At 43.5% G+C, this 22,615-nt stretch overlaps 1 protein-coding gene across 6 annotated transcripts; it reads right to left on the bottom strand.

Annotated features, from left to right (window-relative positions):
• Window positions 1-3,231: 3,231 nt before the first annotated feature.
• ZSCAN21 (zinc finger and SCAN domain containing 21) lies at window positions 3,232-22,448 on the bottom strand. 6 transcript variants are annotated; one of them, XM_069486479.1, is made up of 5 exons: window positions 21,788-22,244; window positions 14,000-14,491; window positions 13,513-13,705; window positions 9,834-10,037; window positions 3,232-7,882 (listed from the first exon to the last, which is right to left on the bottom strand). In XM_069486479.1, the coding sequence occupies exons 1-5, from the start codon at window positions 21,794-21,796 to the stop codon at window positions 7,839-7,841; spliced, it is 942 nt and encodes a 313-aa protein (XP_069342580.1). In that variant the 5' UTR covers window positions 21,797-22,244; the 3' UTR covers window positions 3,232-7,838. The 6 variants fall into 6 exon arrangements, with proteins under 6 accessions (XP_069342580.1, XP_069342579.1, XP_069342575.1 ...); XM_069486478.1 differs by adding an exon at window positions 21,597-21,703 and having other exon boundaries at window positions 7,832-10,037; XM_069486474.1 differs by lacking the exon at window positions 21,788-22,244 and adding an exon at window positions 22,400-22,448 and having other exon boundaries at window positions 7,832-10,037.
• Between the last annotated feature and the right edge of the window lie 167 nt (window positions 22,449-22,615).

Here is a 22,615-nt window from a genome sequence, read left to right on the forward strand (position 1 = left end):
CCCATTTATTGCCCCCCTCTCGAAATTTCTGTAAAATCTCTCAGGGTCAAAATTCAGGAGTTTTCTTTGACTCTGCTCGTCATGCTCCTACATCTAACCAGTGTCAAGTCCTGGGCAGGTTCAGTAAACATGGACTGAAGAGATGAGATCGTTGTCGGAGAAGTTTTCAGAGTTGAGGTTGTGGAGGAGGTGGGGTTTCCAAGTGATGGTAGCAGTAGCCGACACATGGCATATACTCTGCGGAGGCCTTGCCTGGGCCTTTTCCAAGTGGTTTTCATATATTAAGTCATTTAATCCTCACGACCTGTCCATGTGGCAGTCGTCAGTAGTATCCCCCTCGCACAGATGAGGAAACAAAAAGTTGAACACGCCCAGTGTGACATGACAAATGAGATGAGACAATGGAAGACCTTCCCTAGGTTCTACCTGGCAAGAGGCTGGACCACATGGCCTCCAAGGCCTGAGTATGAGGTGGGGAGAAGAGGAAACCATCCAGGCAGTTGTCCTGTCCATGGTGATTGTTCAGTCTCCCTCACTGTTCTTCCTCTGCATTTCTATTGCTGCTAACCCTAGAGTTCAGGTGCTTATTACTCCTTCCTTGAATTATATATAGTCTCCTAATGGATTAATATCTCTGTTTTTCAATCTCCCCAGAGCACTACACCAATTGTCACTCCTTTATCAAAAATTTCAGTAGCTTCTCCCTTCTTAGAGAATAAAATTCTAACTCCTTAGCCGTATAGTCCAGGCCCTCCTTGAGCTGGTCTCTACATACCCATATAGCTACCTCTCTTGCTTCTCCTTTTCACATACCAAGTAGCAAAATGATAACAAGGCCCCATAGCTACCCAACTTGCACGTCATGAGTGTTCACACAGCATTCCCGCATCCTCCAGCTCCTCACATCCAATCAGTAAAAAAGCCTTAGAAACCATCTTGCTTAACCCCCTGCTCAGTGCAGAACCTTTCAACACTCCCTGACAGATGGCTGTCCATCCTCTGTTACAGTATCTTCAGGGATGAGAAGCTCATTGTTACTTGGGGCAAAAGCAGGTAATTCCACTCCTGAGCATTCTGATTACCTCCTTGTAAGCTCCTCCTTTAGCTTCTGGTTTTGCCTTCTAAAGCAACACAATGTAATCATCTGTAAAATGAGAGGGATGGGTGAGATTTCCAAGGACGTTTTTGGTCATAGCAAAAGGAATTTCATTCCTAACATCTCCCATCATCCCAAATCATGCCGGTTCTTTAAGATCCAACTAAATGATTCTGAGAAAGGATATTAGCGGATAAGTTTTCAACTAGAGGAAAAGCCCAGTTTTAGCATGAACCAGGGAATGGTGGCGAAGAGCATTTTGATGAATTTTTTTTTTTTTTTTTAGTGAAAAGATTGCTTTTAAAAAGCTTCCCAAAGATATTTTCTTTCCTCAAATTATGTATAGTTTTTTTTCCACTTCAAAAAAAGGAAAGCCCAGTTAGATGCATTATTTTAAGTATGTCAGTAATGAAGAACTAAAGATCTTCAGATGAATCAAAAATTACGTGGACTGTTTTCTACACACAAAGATAATTATAAGCCGGAGCAAGAGCAAGACCCTGTCTCTACACAAAAATAGAACAAGTAGCTGGGTGCGGTGGCGTGTGCCTATAGTCCCAGCTACTCAGGAGGCTGAGGCAGGAGCATTGCTTGATTTTCAGCCCAGCCGTTGGAGGTTGCACTGAGCTATGATGACACCACTGCACTCTAGCCGGGGTGCAGAGCAAGACCATGTCTCAATAATAATAATAATAATAATTATGGTCATATGGTCACTGGAGTGGTTTTTCCACGGATAACAAAGGATTCTTTTATCTTCTACAAGCATGTTCTTTCTTGTGTATTCCCTGCTTTGGTTGCTGACATCAACTTCCCAGTGAGCCAAGTTAGTAATGTGGGAATTAATTGGTCTGGATACACATTTCTCTCCATCTCTTCACCCCTACAGCTTGTCTGTCAGTCAGTACCTTACTCACCCTTTCTTCCCCATTGCTGTGACTCCTGTGTTGGCCTAGGCCATCCTCAACTCATTCCAGGACTTTGGCACCAGTCTTGCACTAGGTCTCTGCTTCCTTCTTTCTCCTCAATTCATTCATACCTAAGCACGAGCTACCTCTCTAAAATGCAAAGTGGGTGACAACACCTCAGAACCTCTCAGTGGCCCCTCTCATACCCTAGGTCAAAGGCTAAATTCTTTACCATGACACACAAGGCTTTTCATTCCCCTAGTCCTTTCATCAGGAAAGTGGGGGGGGGGGGGGCAGTTCACCAGGAACACAGTAAATGGTACAGTGTGATTCAGACACACTTGGTGCTCAACGCCTTGGCCACCAGAGGGAATCCCAACCCCCTCAAACACCCTTTTCTTCTCAATGATCCTTGAGGCTCTTCACCAGCAGATCAATGAGTAAGTTCTTGTACTCTAGGGGATACAAAGATGAGTGAGCCATGGTTCCTGCACCAAAGGAGGCTCAGTCTAGTGGGAGACTGGTAACAGAACATACAATGAGATGCCAGGAGAGGCACAGTGATCAGAATGACAGCTGATCTTCATTGACTGCTTACCCACGTGCCAGGCAATGTGCTTACTTGTCTTCACAACCTGTGTTGTCTTTGATGCTGTCAATATTGTCTTCACAACTGCTCCTTCCCTGAGGAGTCTAGAGCAGCAGTGGCATGGGAGGAACCAAAAGCTTTCAAATCCCCTCTCAAGCATGCAATACAGGGTTGATTCTGATATCTGTTTTATTACCACGGGATAAACACATCATATTCAGAGTGAACTATATTTGGCATACTCCAGTGAGTACTACCAAATTAGCTTATTGAGTTCTGATCATGAGAAGAAATTTCAAACAAATGGAAACAGAAAGCTTGTGCATTATTAAGCAGTCAGAAATGGCCACCAGGTTTTTGTAGAAAGTACTGCATGGGTTCGGCAAAGCCCCAAATAGCTGACAACTGTCTGATCCTTTGAGACAAGGAGAGCCCCCAGTGCAGCCTGGTCGCTTCCACCTTCTGACGCTAGACTGTGCTGCTCGGGGCCAGGGCAGTGGCACTCAGCATTTGTGTCCTGTATTTGTTGGGCTTTCTGAGGGAGCTTCTTGTCCTTCTGTTGCCCAAAGACAGAACTGTCAGTTCAACACCAGCATCTGCCTTTTTTTTTTAAATAGACTTTATTTTTTAGGGCAGTTTTAAGTTCACAGCAATGTTGAGCAGAAGGTACAGAGGGTTCTCATAGACATTCCGTCCCCACACGTGCACAGCCTCCCCCATTGTCAACATCCCCCAACAGAGTGATCCATTTGTTTGAACTGATGGGCCGACACTGATTCCTCATTATCACCCAAAGTCCACAGTTTACATTAGAGTTCACCCTCGCTGTTGTATATTCTATAGGTTTGGACAAATTTATAATGACATGGATCCACCATTATGGTACTATACAGAATAGTTCCACTGCCCTAAAATTCCTCTGTGCTCTGCCTGTTTACTCCTCCCTTCTGGCTAGTCCCTGGCAACCACTGATCTTTTTACCATCTCCACAGTCTTGCCTTTTCCAGAATGCCATGTAGTTGAGGTCATACAGTATGCAGTAGTTTCAGATTGGCTTCTTTCACATAGTAAAATGCATTTGTTTCTTCTATGTCTTCTCATGGCTTGATAGCTCATTTCTTTTTAGTGTTGAATAATAATCTATCTGGATGTACTACAGTTTGTTTATCCATCCACCTACCGAAGGACATCTTGGTTGCTTCCAAGTTTTGGGCTCAAGTGATCCTCCTATCTCAGCCTCCTGAGTAGCTGGGACTACAGGTGCATGCCACCGTGCCTGGCTAATTTTTCTATTTTTTGTAGAGACGGGGTCTTGCTCTTGCTCAGGCTGGTCCTGAACTCCTAAGCTCAAGCAGTCTTCCCACCTCGGCCTCCCAAAGTGCTAAGATTACAGGCATGAGCTACCATGCCAGGCCAGTATTTAATGTCTTTATTATTAGTATCATCCTCTTGTATTTCTTCACTTCTACTCAGGCCATCTTGTTCTGCCCCGACCTTTCGTTAGTGTTGCCAGAGTTAGCAAATAAAAATACAGGACATCCGGTTAAATTTGAGTTTTGGATAAATAACAAATAATTTAATGCTCCAGTTCCCCTGAACTCTCTGGCTTGGCAAAAGCATTCCTTCCTCCTTGTTAGAGGAGAGTAGCCTCTGACAGCAGAGATCTCACCTGGGCAGATGCCTTTCAAGATAACCCTTGCCCTCCTCAAAAAATCTGTCCCCACCTCCCAGAATTTGTACAAAATAATAACTGGGATTGGTTTTAGCACAGCCTCAGTGAGAAAAGTCAGTGCTGTAAGAAAAAAATGGCTTACTCACTGAAAGTGTTGCAGAATATGGCTAAAATTATTGGCAGGAACCAAAGGAACACATCTGGGAATGGATCTAGAGGTTCTGGACTGGGAGGGAGGGGACTGGTGCCGGTGTGCTGAATATAGAGCTGGGATATGGGGGGGGGCGCATACTGACAGGCGGTCATGCTTCCATGCTTCAGGATTTAATGTCCTGGCAAATACATCTGGACAGTCTGTGGTAGGCAGAATAATGGCTCCCAGAGATGGCTACATCCTAAACCCCGAACCTGTGAATAAGGCTGCAGATGGGATTAAAGTTGCTAATCAACTGACCTCAAGATTGGAAGATTATCCAGACGACCCCAATATAATCAAAAGGGTCCTTAAAAGTAGAAGAGGGTCAGAGATTAAATGTGACTACAGAAGAGATGCACATTGCTGGCCTTGAATATGGAGGAAGGGACTATGAACCAAGGGGTGTGGGTGGCACCTAGAAGCTAGAAAAGTCAAGGACACAGATTGTCCCTAAGAGCCTCCACAAAGGAACACAGCCCTGCTGCCACCTTGATTTTAGCACAGTGAGACAATGTCAAAATTCTGATCTATAGAACTGTAAGATAATAAAGTTGTGTTGTCGTAAACCACCAAGTTTGTGGCAATTTGCTACAGCAACAACAGGAAACTAATACAGTCCTAATACACTTCTAGGATGGCTCATTACAGGAGTGGATGTAATGATGGGCAGGAATGGTGGCCTATAGTAAATGAGGCAGAGAAGCTGGAACGACTTAGCAGAGTACTGAGAAAGGGGTCAGCAGGCTCAGTGTGTGTGAAAATGAACTTATTACATGAGACTTGAGAACCCAACAGCTGACTGTGTTACCCCAGAGAACCCAAAGAACCCTTCACTAAAACAAAAAGGGTGCACTCATCAGGGGAGCACTGGTGTTGTTCAGTGGTGGCTGTCTCTGTGTGATTAGTAGGAGATTCTGCCATGGAACCAGGTGCCCTGGTGTCAACGAGGATGCTGATTTGCAGAGGCCAGGTGGTGGCATTTAGTTGCCAGAGGTAAAGTGGACATAATTACTGTGATGGGCAACAAAGGTCAAGGACAGTAACTAGGGTGTCTTGACCCGCAGGGATCTGTGGCAATGGCTAAGAACCCTTGGTGTCCCTAGGAAAGATGGACAACCAACAGGATGATGCCTTGTGTTAACAGACAACCCCCTCAAGAGCTGATGAGGCTGAAATCAGCCCATACCATGGGAAACTGCAATCCTTCTCCCACTTTCCACATCTGAGTCAGTCCTCAGAATCCAGAATCCATCAATTGAAGAGGAGGTTGGATTTCTTTGAAGAACCTTCCAATTCTACCACAAGTATATGCAGTAAATATTCCCCCCAAAGGACCTGTGGCTGTTCCCTATAGTATGCTAAGGAAAGGGAATACTCAGACCTTTTCGAGCTGTTGGATACAGGGTCTAAGATGACACAGATCTAAAACCGCATCACTGCCCTCTAAATAGAGGCCAGATGATAAATGGAGTCCCGGCCCAAATCCATCTCAGCAGGCCCAGTGGGTACAGAGATCCACCCTATGGCCATGTTCCTGAGAGGACTGGGATGGATGTGTGTAGCAGGGGGACAGATGGCTAGCACACTGGTTACCTAACCTGGGGGGTTGTGGGAAGATGGGCCAAGTAGAAACACCTGGACATCCTTGCCCTTCCCCAGCCATCCAACATGATAAATCAGAAACAATACCACATCCTGCATGGAACTGGATTACTGCTGCCCTCAAAGACGGAAAAGACTCAGTTCTTCTGTATGGCTCCTGTAAAAAACAGATGAATTGTGTCTGATGATGGTTGTTTGCCATAAACTTAATCACAAGTGCTGTGCAGGGTGCGCTCTTCACTGGGACAGGCCAACATGGCCTCTGGCTCTTGGTATACATCTACTAATCTGTGAAAACATTCTTTCTAATCTCCATCAATGTTGAGGATCAAAAGCAGTCCACAAACAGGAACGACTACAGAATACATTCGCTCTCAACCCAGGGCTGCGTCAGCCCTCCTGCTATTCCATACAGGGAACCTGGTTTTCTGGACATTCCACAGAACATCTTTCTGGTAATGACATCATAATGATCAGACCTGGTGAATGGGAAGTGGCAAGGGTTTTTGGATCCCTCAGGAAAATACATGCATACAGGGGTTGGGAGATAAACCCTACAGATTCAAGGGCTTTCTAGATCAGTGAAGTTCTTCAGTGTCTAAATACCTGAGGCATGCTGGGGAATTCCAAGGTAAGAAACAAATTATTCCATCTTGTACTCACTACCAAGAGGGAGTGTTTGGTGCGCCTCCTTGGATTTTGGAGGCAACATATACCACATTTAGGAATGCCTTTCCAATCCATTTACTGGGGGAATTGGAGGGCTGCCATTTTCATGTATGGCCCAAATACCACATGACCTGGCAGACACAATGGTGTTAGCTAAATGTGGTAGCTAAAACTGTTGTGCAGAGTTCTGATAAGCCCCACTGGGAGCCTGGCAATAGAATACAAGAGCAAAGCCATGCTTCTGCAGCAAACAGTTCACAGCTTGAAAAGCATCTCCTGGGATGCTACTGAGGCATCAAGTGACTATGAACTGGAGCTGCTGATCGTAAGCTGCGTATTACTAGGTCCTAGTCATGAGATTGGGTGGATTCAGCAACAATCTGTTACACAAAGGAAATGTCACAATTGGGATCAGGCATAAATAGGCAGCGACATAAGCAGGAAGCTGACTGCCCTGCACCTATCTTTGCTGTGCTGACCCTCGTCTTCTGCCCACTCTTCTGGATTCATGGAGGCTCCCTTTGACCAGTTAATGGAAGAAGAAACAGCCAGGGTCTGTTTCACAGAGGGAACCAAAAGGGCATTGTTTCACTATGGCCTCACTCAGAGTGGCCCTAAAGGCCAGTGTGAGGGGAAATCCAGTAGGCAGAGCTTCAAGCAGTATACATAGATATGTATGTTTTTTTTAATAGAAGCAAGTCTTTATTAAGTAACTTTTAATGTCAGAAAAATAAAATTCTTATAATTCTCTTTACAGCAATCAAGCAGTGTATTTGGCAGCAACTTTGTATGGAGGGAGGAATGGCTTGAGGCAAAGGTCTCATGGACTTCTGTGTTGCAGCAAACAGCAGCCCGGACAAGGGGCCTGCGAGGAGTAAGGCTGAGTTTGGAGACCCGAGGAAGACCTTAGCTTACGAACGAACCCACAGGAGCTGACACAGCGTGTACATCTTTGTCTCTTATATCAGTGCCATCAGAAAGTACCTTCTTCTGAGTGTCCTCAATAACAAGGTGTCTGGGAAGACGACAGCAGTACAGATCTGGGACCCATTCACCTCTCACCAAAGTTGGAGGATGAGAGGCAGCTTCAGGCTTAGCCGGGCTCTTCATTTCCCTCCTCTGGCCACCTGGAGCAGCTCCAGCAGGGGCACTGCAGATAGATAATTAGCTGCTGCCTAATTAGTAATTCTCGTGGGTTTCATTGTGGTTAATATACAAACAGGACAGGTCACCATTAAACATACTGAGTTTCGGGTGCTGGCAGGACACCCGGATCTCCAGCAAGTTACTGCAACAGTAAGAAAATTTTAGTTTTCAAGAACCACTGACTCTTTTTCGGCAATGCCCTCCTCTCCCCATGGTATACTTGGCTAGTACATGAAGACTTATCACCTGGAGCCTAATCTAATCCCAGGATGGCATACAGGACAGTTTCCAGAGATCAGAACTGGTACTAGACAAGAAACTTTCTTGTTCCTAATCCTGGCATGGCAGGCTGCAGCACTACGCAAAAGGATATTTCAGTGACTACTGATCAGAGGTGGAAAAAACTGTCATAATATGAAGCTAAGCAAGTGATGGAAGGAAGGAGTGAAGTAGTTGAGTTTCTAGGTAACTAGAGTTTCTAGCCAAAAGACAGTATAAGGTACAGAGAAAAGTAACTTAGGAGGTCAAATAGACTGCAGTAAGAGGGAAAAGACAGTCTGGATTTAAGGTAATCCTATTGTATATCACTTCTGCAGTTTCAGAAGGAGGCTTCTGATTTTCATACTTTGGCACAGACAGAATATATACCACCAAAATGCACGTGAGGTTCACAAAATGTTACCAGTAATGAAAATGTACTCAGTAATGCAGGAAAAAAAATGCAACGTAGGCCAACATGCACAGACTTATCTCAACTTCCCAACATACACATTCACAAGTACCAAAAGCTCTATTTGCCCCAAATCCAAATTTTCTAAAAGCTAAACCAGTAGGAATAGTTTTATCTATAATAGTGTTCAATAACCAATGCATCATTTGTCATAATAACAGCCCTGAGGCATTACAAGATGTTGTAAGTTTATTCTGAATCCAATTAAATTGTGTCCAATGTGGCTCAATTCTTTACAAATTATAATTCTTGGATATATGTTAAAGCAGTTCAACAGTTTTAATGTTTCTTCCGTAATTACTTAATTATATGGGTTACACATCAGTTTATTCAAAAAGCAATGCCGGCAGGGTCTCCTGGGATCCTAATCGTGGGGTGGGCGGGGACTCTGCCCCAGCCAGCTGGCAAGTGTGGAACCCACTGACACCATCTGAGGACGTCCTGTCTACCATGTCACTGTGGAGCTCTCACTCCTCAAACATTCCTTGATGTTGAGTGAAGCAAAATCTATCATAACAGGGCTGGTCCCTGGCACTCACATTCTGAAGTTTAAAAAAACCAAAACAACAGAAGAGCACGCTTCACAGTTACGGTGCTTCTCCCTCTCCAGTGTGGACCCTCTGATGTTTGGAAAGATTTGACTTGCTGCAGAAGGTTTTCCCACAATGATTACACCAGTAAGGCTTTTCCCCAGTATGGATTCTATGATGTTTATTAAAATTTGAGCTGTGGTTGAAGGCCTTCCCACACTCCTTACATTTATACGGCTTCTCTCCGGTGTGGAGTCTCTGATGTGAACTAAGACCTGCGTGCTGACTGAAGCTCTTCCCACACTCGTTACACTGATACGGCTTCTCCCCAGTGTGGATTCGGTAGTGCCGAATGAGGCTGCCCTTACCACTGAAAGCCTTTCCGCAATCTTTGCACTGATAGGGTGCCTCTTCAGTATGCATCCTCTGATGTTTAAGGAGGTCTGAGCTCTGCCCGAAGGCTTTCCCACACTTACAGTCATAGGGCCGGTCCACCAAGTGTGTTCTGTAATGAAGGGTGAGGTTTGAGCTGTGGCTGAAAGCTTTCCCACACTTGGTGCATACGTATGGTTTCTCCCCAGTGTGTGTTCTCCGGTGTTTGGTAAGATTTGAGCTATTGCTAAAGGCTTTTCCACACTCAGCACATATGTAACGTCTCTCTCCTGGGGTAGGTTTAGTAGTAACTGATTCTGTACCTTTCTTGGAGCCGGTGTCTTGAAGGGGTGTTTTTGTTCCTCTTTCCTTTTCAAGGTTTACACGCTGCCTTTCTAACCTGGCCTCACATTTATTGGCAATAATCACGGGAACGATATCTCTTTTGAGTCCATCTGCACAAGATTCTTCTTCAGAACCTTTCTGCTCATTGGTTGATTCCTCATTCTGGGTATCTGTCTTACAATCTGAAACAGTTAAGTAGAGTAAGGATATGTCAGTTGTTTCCCGTTCTGAGGAGGAAACTGTTACCAGGGAAAAAGGATCATCAGATGACAATGATGGACTCTGAAGGATGACTAAATATACTTTTACAAGAGGTCGCAATATCACATCCATACAAGGAAATCATCATCAAATCTAGTTTACACCACCACTTACACACAAGCCCCCTGGCTGGAAGCTGTTACGGTATGGTGAGTACATAGCTTTTTCTGCCAGGAAATGAATTGCAAATGCAGAGGACAAAAAGAAACAAGTAAGAATGATTGCTGACGGGCCAGAGTTGATTAAAGAAGATGGCAAGACAATTAAGGGAGAGGCGGCTGAGTGACAAACTCACAAAACCCATACTCTCACAGCAGCCGGACAGAAATGCAATCAAAGAGGACATTTAGCCATTTATATCATTCCAGCCCCAGATCCTTATCAGCTGGGATGAAAGCACTTTGCCCCTGTGAGGGTTTAACTCTCACCATTCAACTGACTATGTCTTGTAATTTAGTTATAAAGTGACACTTACTGTTGGAATTAGCTGGAACCAGTTTGGCTCCTTAGAACATCTCACTAGGCAGTTCCACCTCCTCAAAATCCATCCAGCCACCCACACGCACAGAAAAGGGGAGTTAAGAGAAATTCACTTTGAAAAATGGGCTCCCTTCGAGAACCACCATCCCTCTGAGGGTACCGAAGCCTCATTCAGCAAGTACCTTCCTTCTAAGCCCTTTCTTCCTTTCCCGACGCACTGCCTTGACAGTCTCTCTCTTTCCACCCAACATTCTACTTCCCTCCTCTGCCAACAGTGAACACCAGCTGCTTCCAGTTTCATCCCCTTCTCCCTGTCTGCTGGTGACCAGGGCCACAGCAGCTAAAGGCCTTTCATGCTCCACGAAGAGCCATCACCTGGTTACATGCACAGACTTCCCTGCAAGGTACTGCAGAGCCATGGGCTACATGTGTGGGAAAGATGTAACTTAATATAGCCTAATGAGGCAAGATTGAAAAGAATTTACCAGGACCATCTCCTTATCTTCCAGCCTGTACTGTTACTGTCCAGAAGTTTGCTATCAGTCTAATGAGCATTCCCTTGGGGGGGAGGTAGGCAATCTGTCTTTTATATTTTGGTTACTTTTAAGACATTCTATAAATTTTGACATTCTGCAGGTTTACTGATGTATCTATATTTTGTCTTATTTATCTCACTTGGGATTCATTGTTTCCTGAATCTGAGGATGTCTGTCTTTCATCACTTGTGGACAATTCTCAGCCATCTTCTCCTTTTGAATACAGTCTCTCCCTGACTCATCCTATTCTCCTCTGAAACTGCTATTAAACGTATATTGCATTCTCGTCTTAAAAAAAACCCTGCCCAACCTCTGATGCCTTCCACCTTAATCTTTTTAAGCAGCATTTCAGATAACTTCTTCACGTCTCTCTTCTGGTTCTTTAAACATCTCTTCAATTGTTTAAAACACCCATTGTGCTCTCAACTGCAATGACTATAGTTTTCCCTTTTAAAAGCTCTATTTCATTCTTATCAAAACTGCCTGTTTTTTTTTTTTTTAAACACTTTTTTTTTAAAGCTCTCAATCATTTATTTTATGTCTTAAATTATTTTAAACCAACTTATTTTATAAAGTCTTTTCACTGATGTCTATTATTGCAGATTATTCAGGGGTTCACTGTCCTTTTGTTGTGTCTCCTGACTTTTACTCTCGTTGGGCATTTTATAGTTTTTATTCTCTAGAAAGGCTTCATTCCCTACCTCCCCCATCTACCCCTGGTGATTCATGTATGGCCTGGAATATTCTAGAATTCACTAACATAGTCTGTGACTTCACATTTGTTTCTGCCAGGCACCCAGGGCCAATGTCTGTGTGTTAATTTCTTGGCTTGGAGATTTCTGGACCACACAAGTTATACAGAGTCAGACCCCAAACCTCACTGAGGTAAATGCCCAAGGTATGCTTCTATTTCCACTCAGAGCTCAGGCAGACTGATAAACTTCTTTATTGTATCCCTGTGCTAGCACACTCATCTTTTTGGTCTAGTCCATCTGAGGGTGTAATATTTTAAGATTTTATGCAAAGCTTTCAGTGTCAACTCACCTTTCCTTAGGAGGGCCTAAGAACTTTGTCTCTTGTCCCCTCAATCTGGATACTAAAACCCAAGCCCATTAATAGCTCTGATAATCCTTTTCTACTAGCTTCTTTGCGTAGTACTGCAAAGTGGTTATGCCAAGAGAAATGGAAAATAAAACTGACCAGCTATATCTTTGACTATTTTTATCTTTAATTACTCTGGCAACTCCAGGGAGGCCCCAACTATCTGGAGAGAAGGACTGGTATTAACCATAAAACACGAAGACTTTAGCAAACGGTTTGATTTTTCACTTTTCCCAGAGAATGCTTTTTAATAAGGCTCAAAACTTTGTTTCCAAGATGGAATTTCACATGTTTGGGACACAGTACGTGTGTGACGAGGAGAGATTTCTGAGGGCCATGGACCTCCTCATGAAATCACACCATACACATAAATAGTGGCTTATACCAAGTACACTTAAATCCTGGTTTGAAACTATTAAGATTTGGAATAATGTACCTTTATTTTTACAAACATAAAATTAAACATAAACTTTGTTTTAACAATTTAGTTATAATCCACCAGGTAAATGAAGGTATGTAAGAGTAGAAACTGTTAGTGCAAAATAACACACGGGGATGGATAATCGTTTATGGCATCTGAGACTGTTCTGTACACTACGATTTGTGGAGATTAGAGCCGGGGAGTACAGCCACCCTGATACACCTTTGACTTCTGAAAAACTGCTTCCCCTCTTTCCATAGCTTCAATAAGGAGGCTGCCGATTATTTTCCATTTGCCCTCCCCAGATCCATTCTCAGCCCCGCTCTGTGCCCCAGAAAGCTGCTTCGAAGAGCCGGCACTGCCTCATTTCTCCTGCCCTCTGGCTGTCAGTTGGGTTTGATCTATGGGCAGGAGGAGGGTGAAGCTGGGGTATTCATTCCCTCTGTTCTCTCCTCGCCCAGTGGCAGGGCCTACCGCCATAGCAGCTATCAAGTGATCCCTCCCCCTAGGGCTGCAGCTCTCATCAGGTCTGGTAACAGGTCATGGGCAGTAACAGCTGTTCATGGTTGTCTGGTGAAGCATTATCCCTACTGGTTCAGTCAACCTATCTACACTTCAATAAACAGTTCCTTTACTAAACTCACTTCAACCAACCCTTTAGGAGTGATTCGTTCCCATGCTAGGACCCTGGCTGAGACAGCTGTACCTGGGGGAGGAAAGGGAACGACTTCCACCTAGTCAGCCCTACAAGTCATGTCAATCCAGGAATCACCTCACAGCCAGGAATTATGAATTATTCTGCTTCTTCAACCTTGAAGGCCTGGGGCACTGAACAGGAGCCTGACAGATGGTCCTTACCTTGAATCTTTGTTGGATCTTGAGTGAAGTCCTGCTCCTCACCAGTCTCTTGGATGTACAGGGGCCCCCAAGATTCGTATTTCTGACTAGTCTCTGCGGGCTGTGGCTGCACACTGCCCAGGGACTTCTTCGTTGTTCCTGAAGATGGCATCTTCTCCCACGCCTGTTTCTGTTCACTTGGAGGAGCTGAGACCTAGAAACAATTAGGAATGGCTGGGTTTGTGCACAGCTCACTTAAAGAACTAGAACAAAAATCTCAGGACAGTTATGTAGAACTCCTAGGAAAGACAAAAGAAAAACATCCATCCCATTTAATTCCCAAGGCTAAAGCCTAGTTTAGGATGATAGAAGAAAAATAGGAGGAAACATGGTCTAACTCAGTAGAAACTTCCATTCAGTTAATCTTACTGTATGGAAAAACTCTTGGTCCTGCCTAGAATGTCATGCTTCCAATCTCCTAGAATAAAAAAGGTCTCCCCCTGCCTACCTGGTGTCCTGGTTCATCCAGTTCCCGCTCCAGATCTTCGAGGAGAGTGACAGCCTCTTCAGCGCTCTCCGGGCAGTGCTCCTGCACCCAGGCCTGGAGCTCCTGGGGCAGGATGGTCAGGAACTGCTCCAGCACCAGCAGCTCCAGGATCTGCTCCTTGGTGTGGATCTCAGGCCTCAGCCACTCACAGCACAGCACGCGGAGTTGGCTCAGGGCCTCCCGGGGCCCTGGAGTGTCATGGTACCCAAACTGCCTAAAGCGCTGGCGGAACATCTCCAGGCTAGGAAGGCACTTCCCTTTCTCCTCCTCCTCGACTTTCACAATCACTGGCCCCACCTGCTCCCGTGGAGGCCTCGGGCCCAAGACGGTGCCCATGCCCAGTACCTTGGTCATCATAGAAACTCCAGAAACAGTCTCACTAAAGACGGGACTCTGTGGAGCAGGAATATTAGTTCCTTTGGGTTTCTGGTTCTTTAGGGCCACACGTTTAACCTAAGAAAATAAGGTTACCAAAAAATTATCAAAAAGAAGAGTGTGGTTTTTTGGTCTTTGTGGCCTTACCTTGAGCATAAGAAATTGTGAAAATTATGGCCACCATAAAACTACCATATAAAAGTGACTTGTCGAATCTTCCTGGAATCTGTGCAGGATATCCTACTTTGATTTTACTGTTCCCTCTCTCCTAAAAAGTGCAGTGTGGCACAATTTTAAAATTAAATTAATTCTGCTCAAAAACTTGTAGAATCTCACAACTACAGATGTCCTAGTTTCTGAGATTTCAACAAGTTATCTATTGGCCAAACATCATCTGTTTAAACCTAAGATATTTAGCTTGAACATTAAAAATTTACTATTCAAATGACTGAGCTTGTCAGTAGGACCAGGTATCATGTCGCAATGGTGGAATTTACTAGTCTCTTTAAAAATAATTGACTATAATTAGTGATGTGATTTTGAGCTTCACTTGGCCAATTTTAAGTAGAGCATCCTGATGTTTTTAAAGTTCCTTTAGTTTTTTACAAAAAGGCAGGTGGAATACACAGAGATTAGACTAAAGCAGCATATACTCTCATAGAGCTATTTATTTCAATAAGATATGTTTTGCTGAGAAGAAATTAAGGGAAAAAAATTAAATCATAATAAATGATACAAACATGACTGGGAGCTCAAGCTTGTAATCCTAGCACTTTGGGAGTGCAAGGTGGGACTACTGCCTGAGGCCAGGAGTTTAAGACCAGCCTGAACAACATCCTGAGATCCTGTCTACAAAAAAATTTTTAAAAAGTTAGCTGGGCGTGGTGGTGCACACCTGTAGTCCTAGCTACTCAAGAGGCTGAGCTAGGAGGATTGCTTGAGCCCAGGAGTTTGAGGTTTCAGTGAGCTATGATAATGCCACTGCACTCTAGCCTGGGCAACAGCGAAATCCTACTTCAAAAAAAAAAAAAAGATTCAAACAAAAAATGTTTAAAAGTATATCTTTTAAATTTTAAATATTCTAAATCTTTTGGTCAGATGATACATTAGAATACTGAAACATGTGTAGTAAATATAATTATTTCTATTTTCTTCATTTGCCAAAAAAGTGAAGTTCATTCATTCAACCTTTATTGAACACCTGGCCCGTGCTTGCTGTCAGGGCTGCAGTGAAGAATGAGACAGACCCACTCCCACCTTCATGCAGCTCTCAAGCTGGTGGGGCAGATGGAAAACCAATTAGCAAGCAGATGACAGAGTCAGTCTGTCATTACTGGAGACTCATTAAATATATTTTGAAAGAAAAATACATAAATTAATGAGCCTTACACACCTGTGACTGGCTTTCCTGAGCGTGTTTTCAAATTTTAAGCCTTTTCATGTCACATAGGTATCCCATGCTGGATTTGGATCCTCTAGAGCAGGAAAACCCCAGTAGTCCCAATAAAGAGAAACATAAAAATCTATGTGGGAGGCCGGGCTCACACTTGTAATCCCAGCACTTTGGGAGGCCAAGCCTGCAGGATCATTTGAGGCCAGGAGTTCAAGACCAGCCTGAGCAACATAGTGAGACCCTTTCTCTATAAAAAATTAGAAAATTAGCTGGGTGTGGTGGCACATGCCTGTAGTAGTCCCAGATACTTGGGAGGCCAAGGTGGGAGGATTACTTGAGCTCAGGAGTTTCAGAACAGCCTGGGCAACATAGCAAGACCTTGCCTCAAAGGGGCAAAAAAAAAAAAATCTAGAGCATTAAAAAACCCAAATATGCTAATTTTGAACACAACAATCTCCATGGATCTGGCTTGACAGCACTTAAAATATCAAAAGTCATACATCCATACATAGTACACATATAACAAAGGAAAAAGACCAAAACTTAATAAACAGCAATAATGCTGGGTTATGGAATTACAGATGATTTCAATATTCTTCATTCTTTTTTAGATTTCCAAATTTTGTTTTTTTAAAGAATGGGTATTACTACTACTTTAGTAATCAGAAAATCATAAAAACTTTTTTTTTTTCTTTAGGCAGAGTCCCACTCTGTCACCCTGGCTAGAGTGCTATGGCGTCAGCCTAGCTCACAGCAACCTCAAACTCCTGGGCTCAAGCAATCCTCCTGCCTCAGCCTCCCAAGTAGCTGGGACTACAATCATGTGCCACCATGCCCAGCTAATTTTTTCTATATATATTTTTAGCTGTCCATATAATTTCTTTCTATTTTTAGTAGAGACGGGGTCTTGCTGGTCTTGAACTCCTGAGCTCAAACAATCCGCCCACCTTGGCCTCCCAGAGTGCTAGGATTACAGACATGAGCCACTGCGCCCGGCCAATCATAAAATCTTAAAAGGGATCATAAGTAGTCTTTTGACAAACAAAAGAGTTTTACTGATAACACTGTGTAGAGAAGGTTCATATTTATGGAATTAATGCTGGTGGAATGGTCAGGAGAATTATTAACATAAACATCAGGAAGCAACCCACAGCATGAAGAGGGAAACTGTAAGGCATAGGAAAAAAAAAATACATACAGAAGCATCTTCCAAAATGTGTTGAAAGGAATTAAAACCAATCATTTGAATAAAGGATTCTTTGGTCAAATAAATCTGTACCCAGTATGCTCCCGGAGGGTCCAAGTTCAGCACCACTTGAAAACTGAACCAGGGGAGGATCGGTGCCATCTAATCTTCTAAAATAAAGGCACGATCACCAAAGGCTAAAACAAGAAAAATAACAGAGGTAGCAGTGCTGGGGAGCATTCTTCAGAAATATTTAAAAGTAGACCTCCTGAGTGGTACATTAACTTTACATAACTGTTAAAAAACTGTACTCTCTATCCAGAGGAGGACACCCCAAGAACAGTAAAGAAACCTGTTTGGTTCCTTTGAATCTGCACAAAAGAGAAAAAAGAAAGAAACCTGTCTGGGCCACTCGGCTTCTGTGAAACCAGCCTGGGACACTTAGCAAGACACTAGGAATTACATAGCACCCAGCGGCATCAAACAAGAAGCATCATATAGCAAGATAACATTCACATGGGATATATTCCAAGAACTTGGTGAATCCGAATTCACATATGCCACTAAAACTAGCACAAGTGCCTCTGCAAAATATGTAAGTAGTCCCAATTACAGAAGAAAAAGTTTCCCTAGATGTTGCCTCTGGACAGTTGGCTGGGCTAGCTCACTAGCTAAGCAATTATCCTAGCACATCAGTTGTGCAGTGCACACAATTCAAACGAATTCAGTGCAGCAAGACTACAACTGAGTAGCGGGCTGGGTGCTTGGGCCCCTTACTCCTCATTGTACTTGCTCTCCCTGGTAATTTCATCCAGTTGTGTGGCTTTACTGACCATCTGTATACTCACAACTGCTCAACCCGCATCTCCAACCTGGACCTCCCTTCCTTCAGAACTCCAGACTCACACAACCAACACCCACTTGACTTTGTCACCTGACATCCAATAGGTGTCTCCAGTTTAACATGTCCAAAATGGAATTTCCCATCTTTCCCCCAATGCTGCTCATCTCAGTTAATGGCAACTTCACTGTTTTATTTACTTAGACCAAAAAACCTGGAGCCATCCTTGACTCCTCTTTCATATTCTACGTACAAACCACATGCAAATCTTGTTAGCTCTACGTCCAGAACATACTCAGAGTTCAACCACTTCTCACTACCTCCCACGCTACTGTCCCAGTCCATCATCTCTGCCCTGAAGGCACTGTAATAGCCCAGCTGCTTCCCTCAGTCTGTTCACAACACAGCAGCCAGAGTGAGCCTGTCAAAATACAAGTCAGGGGGGGTATGGTGGCTCACACCTATAAGCCCAGCAATTAGAGAAGCCAAGGCAGGAGGATCCCTTGAGGTCTGGAATTGGAGACCAGCCTGGGCAACATAGAGAGACTCCATCTCTACAAAAAATAAAAAATTAGCTGGGTGGGGTGGTGCACGCTTGCAGTTCCAGCTACTTGGGAGGCTCAGAAAGGAAGATCACTTGTGCCTAGGAGTTTGAGGTTGCAGTGAGCTATGATGAAGTCATTGCACTCCAGCTGGGTGACAGAACAAGACTCCTCCTCAAAAAAAACCCAAACAAATAAAAAACCAAAAAAACCCCGTCAGGCCACATCATTCCTCTGCTCACACCCTTCAGGCCTTCTTGTCTCACAGAGGAAAAGCCAAAGTCAACACAATGGCCAACAGGGCCTTACACGATCTCAGCCCCATCACCTCTGACCTCATCTTGTACTTCTCCCCGTCCTGCTCAATCCACCTCAGCCACACCGTGCTTTGAACATGGGGGGCACACTCCCACCTCACAGCCTCTGCACTTGCTGCTCCCTCTACCTGACTCTCCTCCTCCAGACTTCAGATGCCTCACTCCCTCACCTCCTTCAGGTCTGTACTCAGAAGTTACCGTCCGCTGAGGCATCCCTGGTCACCTGTTTTAAACTGTACACTGTCCTCCCTCATCCTAGAACTCCTGAGCCCCCTTCTCTACTCTTTCTCCATATCACTTATCATCATACGATATACTATATATACACACTATGCTTTTACTTTTTAAAAAACTCTTTTGAATATCAACTCCAGAGGGTAGGGACTGTTTTGTTCACTGCTATATTCCAAATGTCTAGAATACACCTGGTACTTTGCAGGTGCTCAAATATTAGTGGAAAGAACGTACATAGGTCTCTGGGGGCTACTCTTAAGTAGTAAAAATCGTGAAAACAGGTATTAAAAATAATATCATCAATACAAATTTAATATTGATACCAATATTACAAATTTGAGTTAAACATTTAATAAAAATATGGTAGTATAAACTAATATTTAGCTTTATGTAGGTACAGATGGATACAGATTAGGTAAGTGTGCATATATGAGTTAGTACACATACATTTATTTCCTAGCTCTGTCTGCTGTGAAGGCCTAGAAGCAAAGACATCTCAGTAGCAATGAGCACACCCAGCTCCCAGATCTTGGTTTCTAAATATCGTTCTGCAATAAACAGAACGAGGAAATAGAGAAATGGCTGATTCTTGGTTGGGGAATATACAAGATGGGCCCAAAGCATATAGTGCCAGAAAGTTTTCAGAAAACAAAGTGATGGGGGTATGTCAAAGGGACACAGAAGCCAAACTTAAAAAGAAGAAAAAAGCTCTCAGTGGCCACAACTGTAATAATTTGAACAACAAAATAACTTAATATAGTTCTGGATTATAACCCAAAGTATAAAATAAATATCCATGAGTCCATACTGATATAAAAAAAGTGACAGAATAAATGAAGAGGGGAGAAGAGACAAATCTCCTGCAACAAAGAATTCTAAATAATTTATGTAGATACTCCCTGCACAAGGAGGTGGAGCTTAACTCCCCAACTCTTGAGCGTGGACTGCACTTAGTGACTTACTTTCAAAGAGTAGCACACGGAAAGAGTGGCAGGAAAGTAGCTAGAGTGAAGGATCTTGGCAAACACTACCTCAGCCACGTAATCAAGGTTAACATCCTCAGTGATAAGTCATGTTGACAGCACGTTCCCCAACATATGATGGGCACTTCACCTCTCTGTTTTCCTTTCCAAAACCCATACGCCCCAGTCTAACCAAGAAAAAACGTCAGATAAACCCAAATTGAGGGAACTTCTACAAAATATCTGACCAGTACCCCTCAAAACTGTCAAGGTCATCAAAAACAAGGAAAGACTACAAAATTGTTACTGACTATAGGACACTAAATAGACATGAAGACTAATGCAATGTGGTATCCCGGTACAGAAAAAGCACATTAGAAAAAAACTAGTGAAATCCAAATATACTGTGGAGCTTGGTTAATTGCAATGTACAAATATTGGTTCCTTAGTTGTGACAAACGAACACAGTAAATGTAAGATGATAACAGTAAGAGAAACTGGGAGAGAGGTATATGGGAACTCCTTGTATTATATTTGTGGTTTTCTATAAATCTAAAACTATTCTAAAATAAAATGTTTATTTAAATTAAAAAATTATAGGGCATTGGGGGGAAAAAGCAGCTTTGGTTAATGCTGTTCCATTATGGAAGGGCAGTAAAGAGAAATATAGCTGTTAACTTCAGCAACATCTATGATTTTAAAGCAGATTCTTATAGTTAATTGGACATTTAAAAAGTTGTGAAGCCCTTTTCTGATTATTTAAAAAATTAAAAAACAGGTGCTTGCCTTGTCTCTAGGAGCAACAATAGTTAATTTCTGATTCTTTTCCAACAATTGTCAAAACATTGGCCTAATTAAATAGTTTCCAGCAGATTTTAAATGTAACATAAAGCCTATTTTTAAATTTGACCAAATACCTCTGGCTTTTAACTAGTTGGCAACATTCTGATAATATCTTCCTTTGAAATCAGACAGGCTACTTTCCAGTTTGGCAATTTTATCACCACAGGCTCAAAGGCTATTTGCAGAGGTTTAAAATACAGATTTGCTCATATTACTCAGCTGCTTAAAACTCTTTAGTATCTTTCCACGCAAAGTCACAATCCGGCCTCTGCCTCCCCATTCATTCCCCTTCTCATTCTCTATGCCGCATCAATACCCAATACTTGTGGCAGGCTTCTATTTGTCCTTCAAGTCTCAGTTTAGCAACTAATCCATGAAAAGATGCTAAACTTTAGTTATAAGAACCGAAAGGCAAATTAAGGCTACAATGAAATGATTCCATGTGTCAAATTCACAAGATTAAAAAAAATCTGATAATGCATCTGATATCTTCCCATTTCTTTTTCCCCCTGAAGCCAGCAATTTCACATTTTTGTCTAAAGGTTTGTTAAGGGATGCTCTCCAGGTCTAGGCTTCTGAATTTTTCGATAGAAAAACAGAGCTTTCAAAAAGAACTCACATTGTCTTCAAAGACAGTGAATTACTTTGAAAAAGCTATCTAAAATGTTTAGCTCAAGAGGCCCATCAAACAAAAGTTCATGATCAATAGCAGGCCTTTGTTCTGTTCCCAGTTTTTCCCCCCTCCTTTATGCCAATTTCCCAAAGCTTACATGCCCTTATAAAACTGCCCAAAACCCTTCTGGAAGAAGAAAAGGCATACATAAAATCCAATTATCACAGATTCTAACAACTGAACAGAACTTACCAACTAGTGCTGGAATACCTTTAATACATCTCAATCTTGTCACTAAAAACTCCTAGGCAGGCAGAATAGATAATTCTCCAGGCACAGAATTCTTCTGTTGGACGGTTCTAATTGTTACAAGGTCGTTTTTAAGCTGAACCAAATTGTGCATCACTTGAAAGATCCTAGTTTGGTCCTAGACCAATACTCACTTTCTCCATAGTAGCCTTCAGTACTTGAAAACAAGTGTCTTGCACAGTTCAACTGGTGGGTTTCCAAGTACCTCGCCCACCAAATCACGTTTCTCTTAACACTCTATTTATAAATGGTTCTCTAAAAATGTGTTTTCAAGCTTGACCAGAGCTCTGTTATATGTATGCTTTCTAACACTAACAAAGCCGCAGGGGACTAGTCCCTCCCTTAGATTGGACACTACCCAAGATCTCTAATGAGGTTCCCAATTCCTGGGGCGTGTTCCCATCAATTAGCCTCCAGTTCAAAGAGGGAAAAAAGCAGCCGCGGTCAGACTGACAGACGGCTCGTCTTAGGGAACGCACAGAAAAACTCTAGAACGCGAAAGAAACAAGGTATCATTTGTTAAAAGCCCAGGGTGAAGGAAAAGGCTTTCCGGGGAGCCGGCGCCTCCGCTAGCTGGGGCTGGGTGGGGACGGGTGGTGGGGGGGCTCCTCCCCACAGCCCTCCTAGGACCGGTCTAGGGGCGTCCCCGGAGGCCACAGCTGCGAAGCCCACTCCTTTCTCCCCAAACCTTCGGGCCAAGGCTCCCTTTTCCGTCCGCCACGCTAACCAGGTACCAGCAAGCTCACCGTGAGTCAGAGCCGCTCCAGGCGCCGGGAGCACGCACCACGCACCGCGGGCCGGCGGGACCGGAAGCGCGTCATAGCCCCGCCCCGCGGAGGGCTTTGTGGGGCCGTGGTAGCCCCTCTAGGAAGTGGGCAGGTCCTCTAGGCATCTCGGTGTCTCGGGCCTTTGCTGGCCGCTGAGACGCGACTGAGAGGAGCTGGGTCGTTCCCCACGGTGAA

This window comes from Eulemur rufifrons, chromosome 14 (assembly GCF_041146395.1).
Source record: "Eulemur rufifrons isolate Redbay chromosome 14, OSU_ERuf_1, whole genome shotgun sequence".
Lineage (NCBI taxonomy): Eukaryota > Metazoa > Chordata > Mammalia > Primates > Lemuridae > Eulemur > Eulemur rufifrons.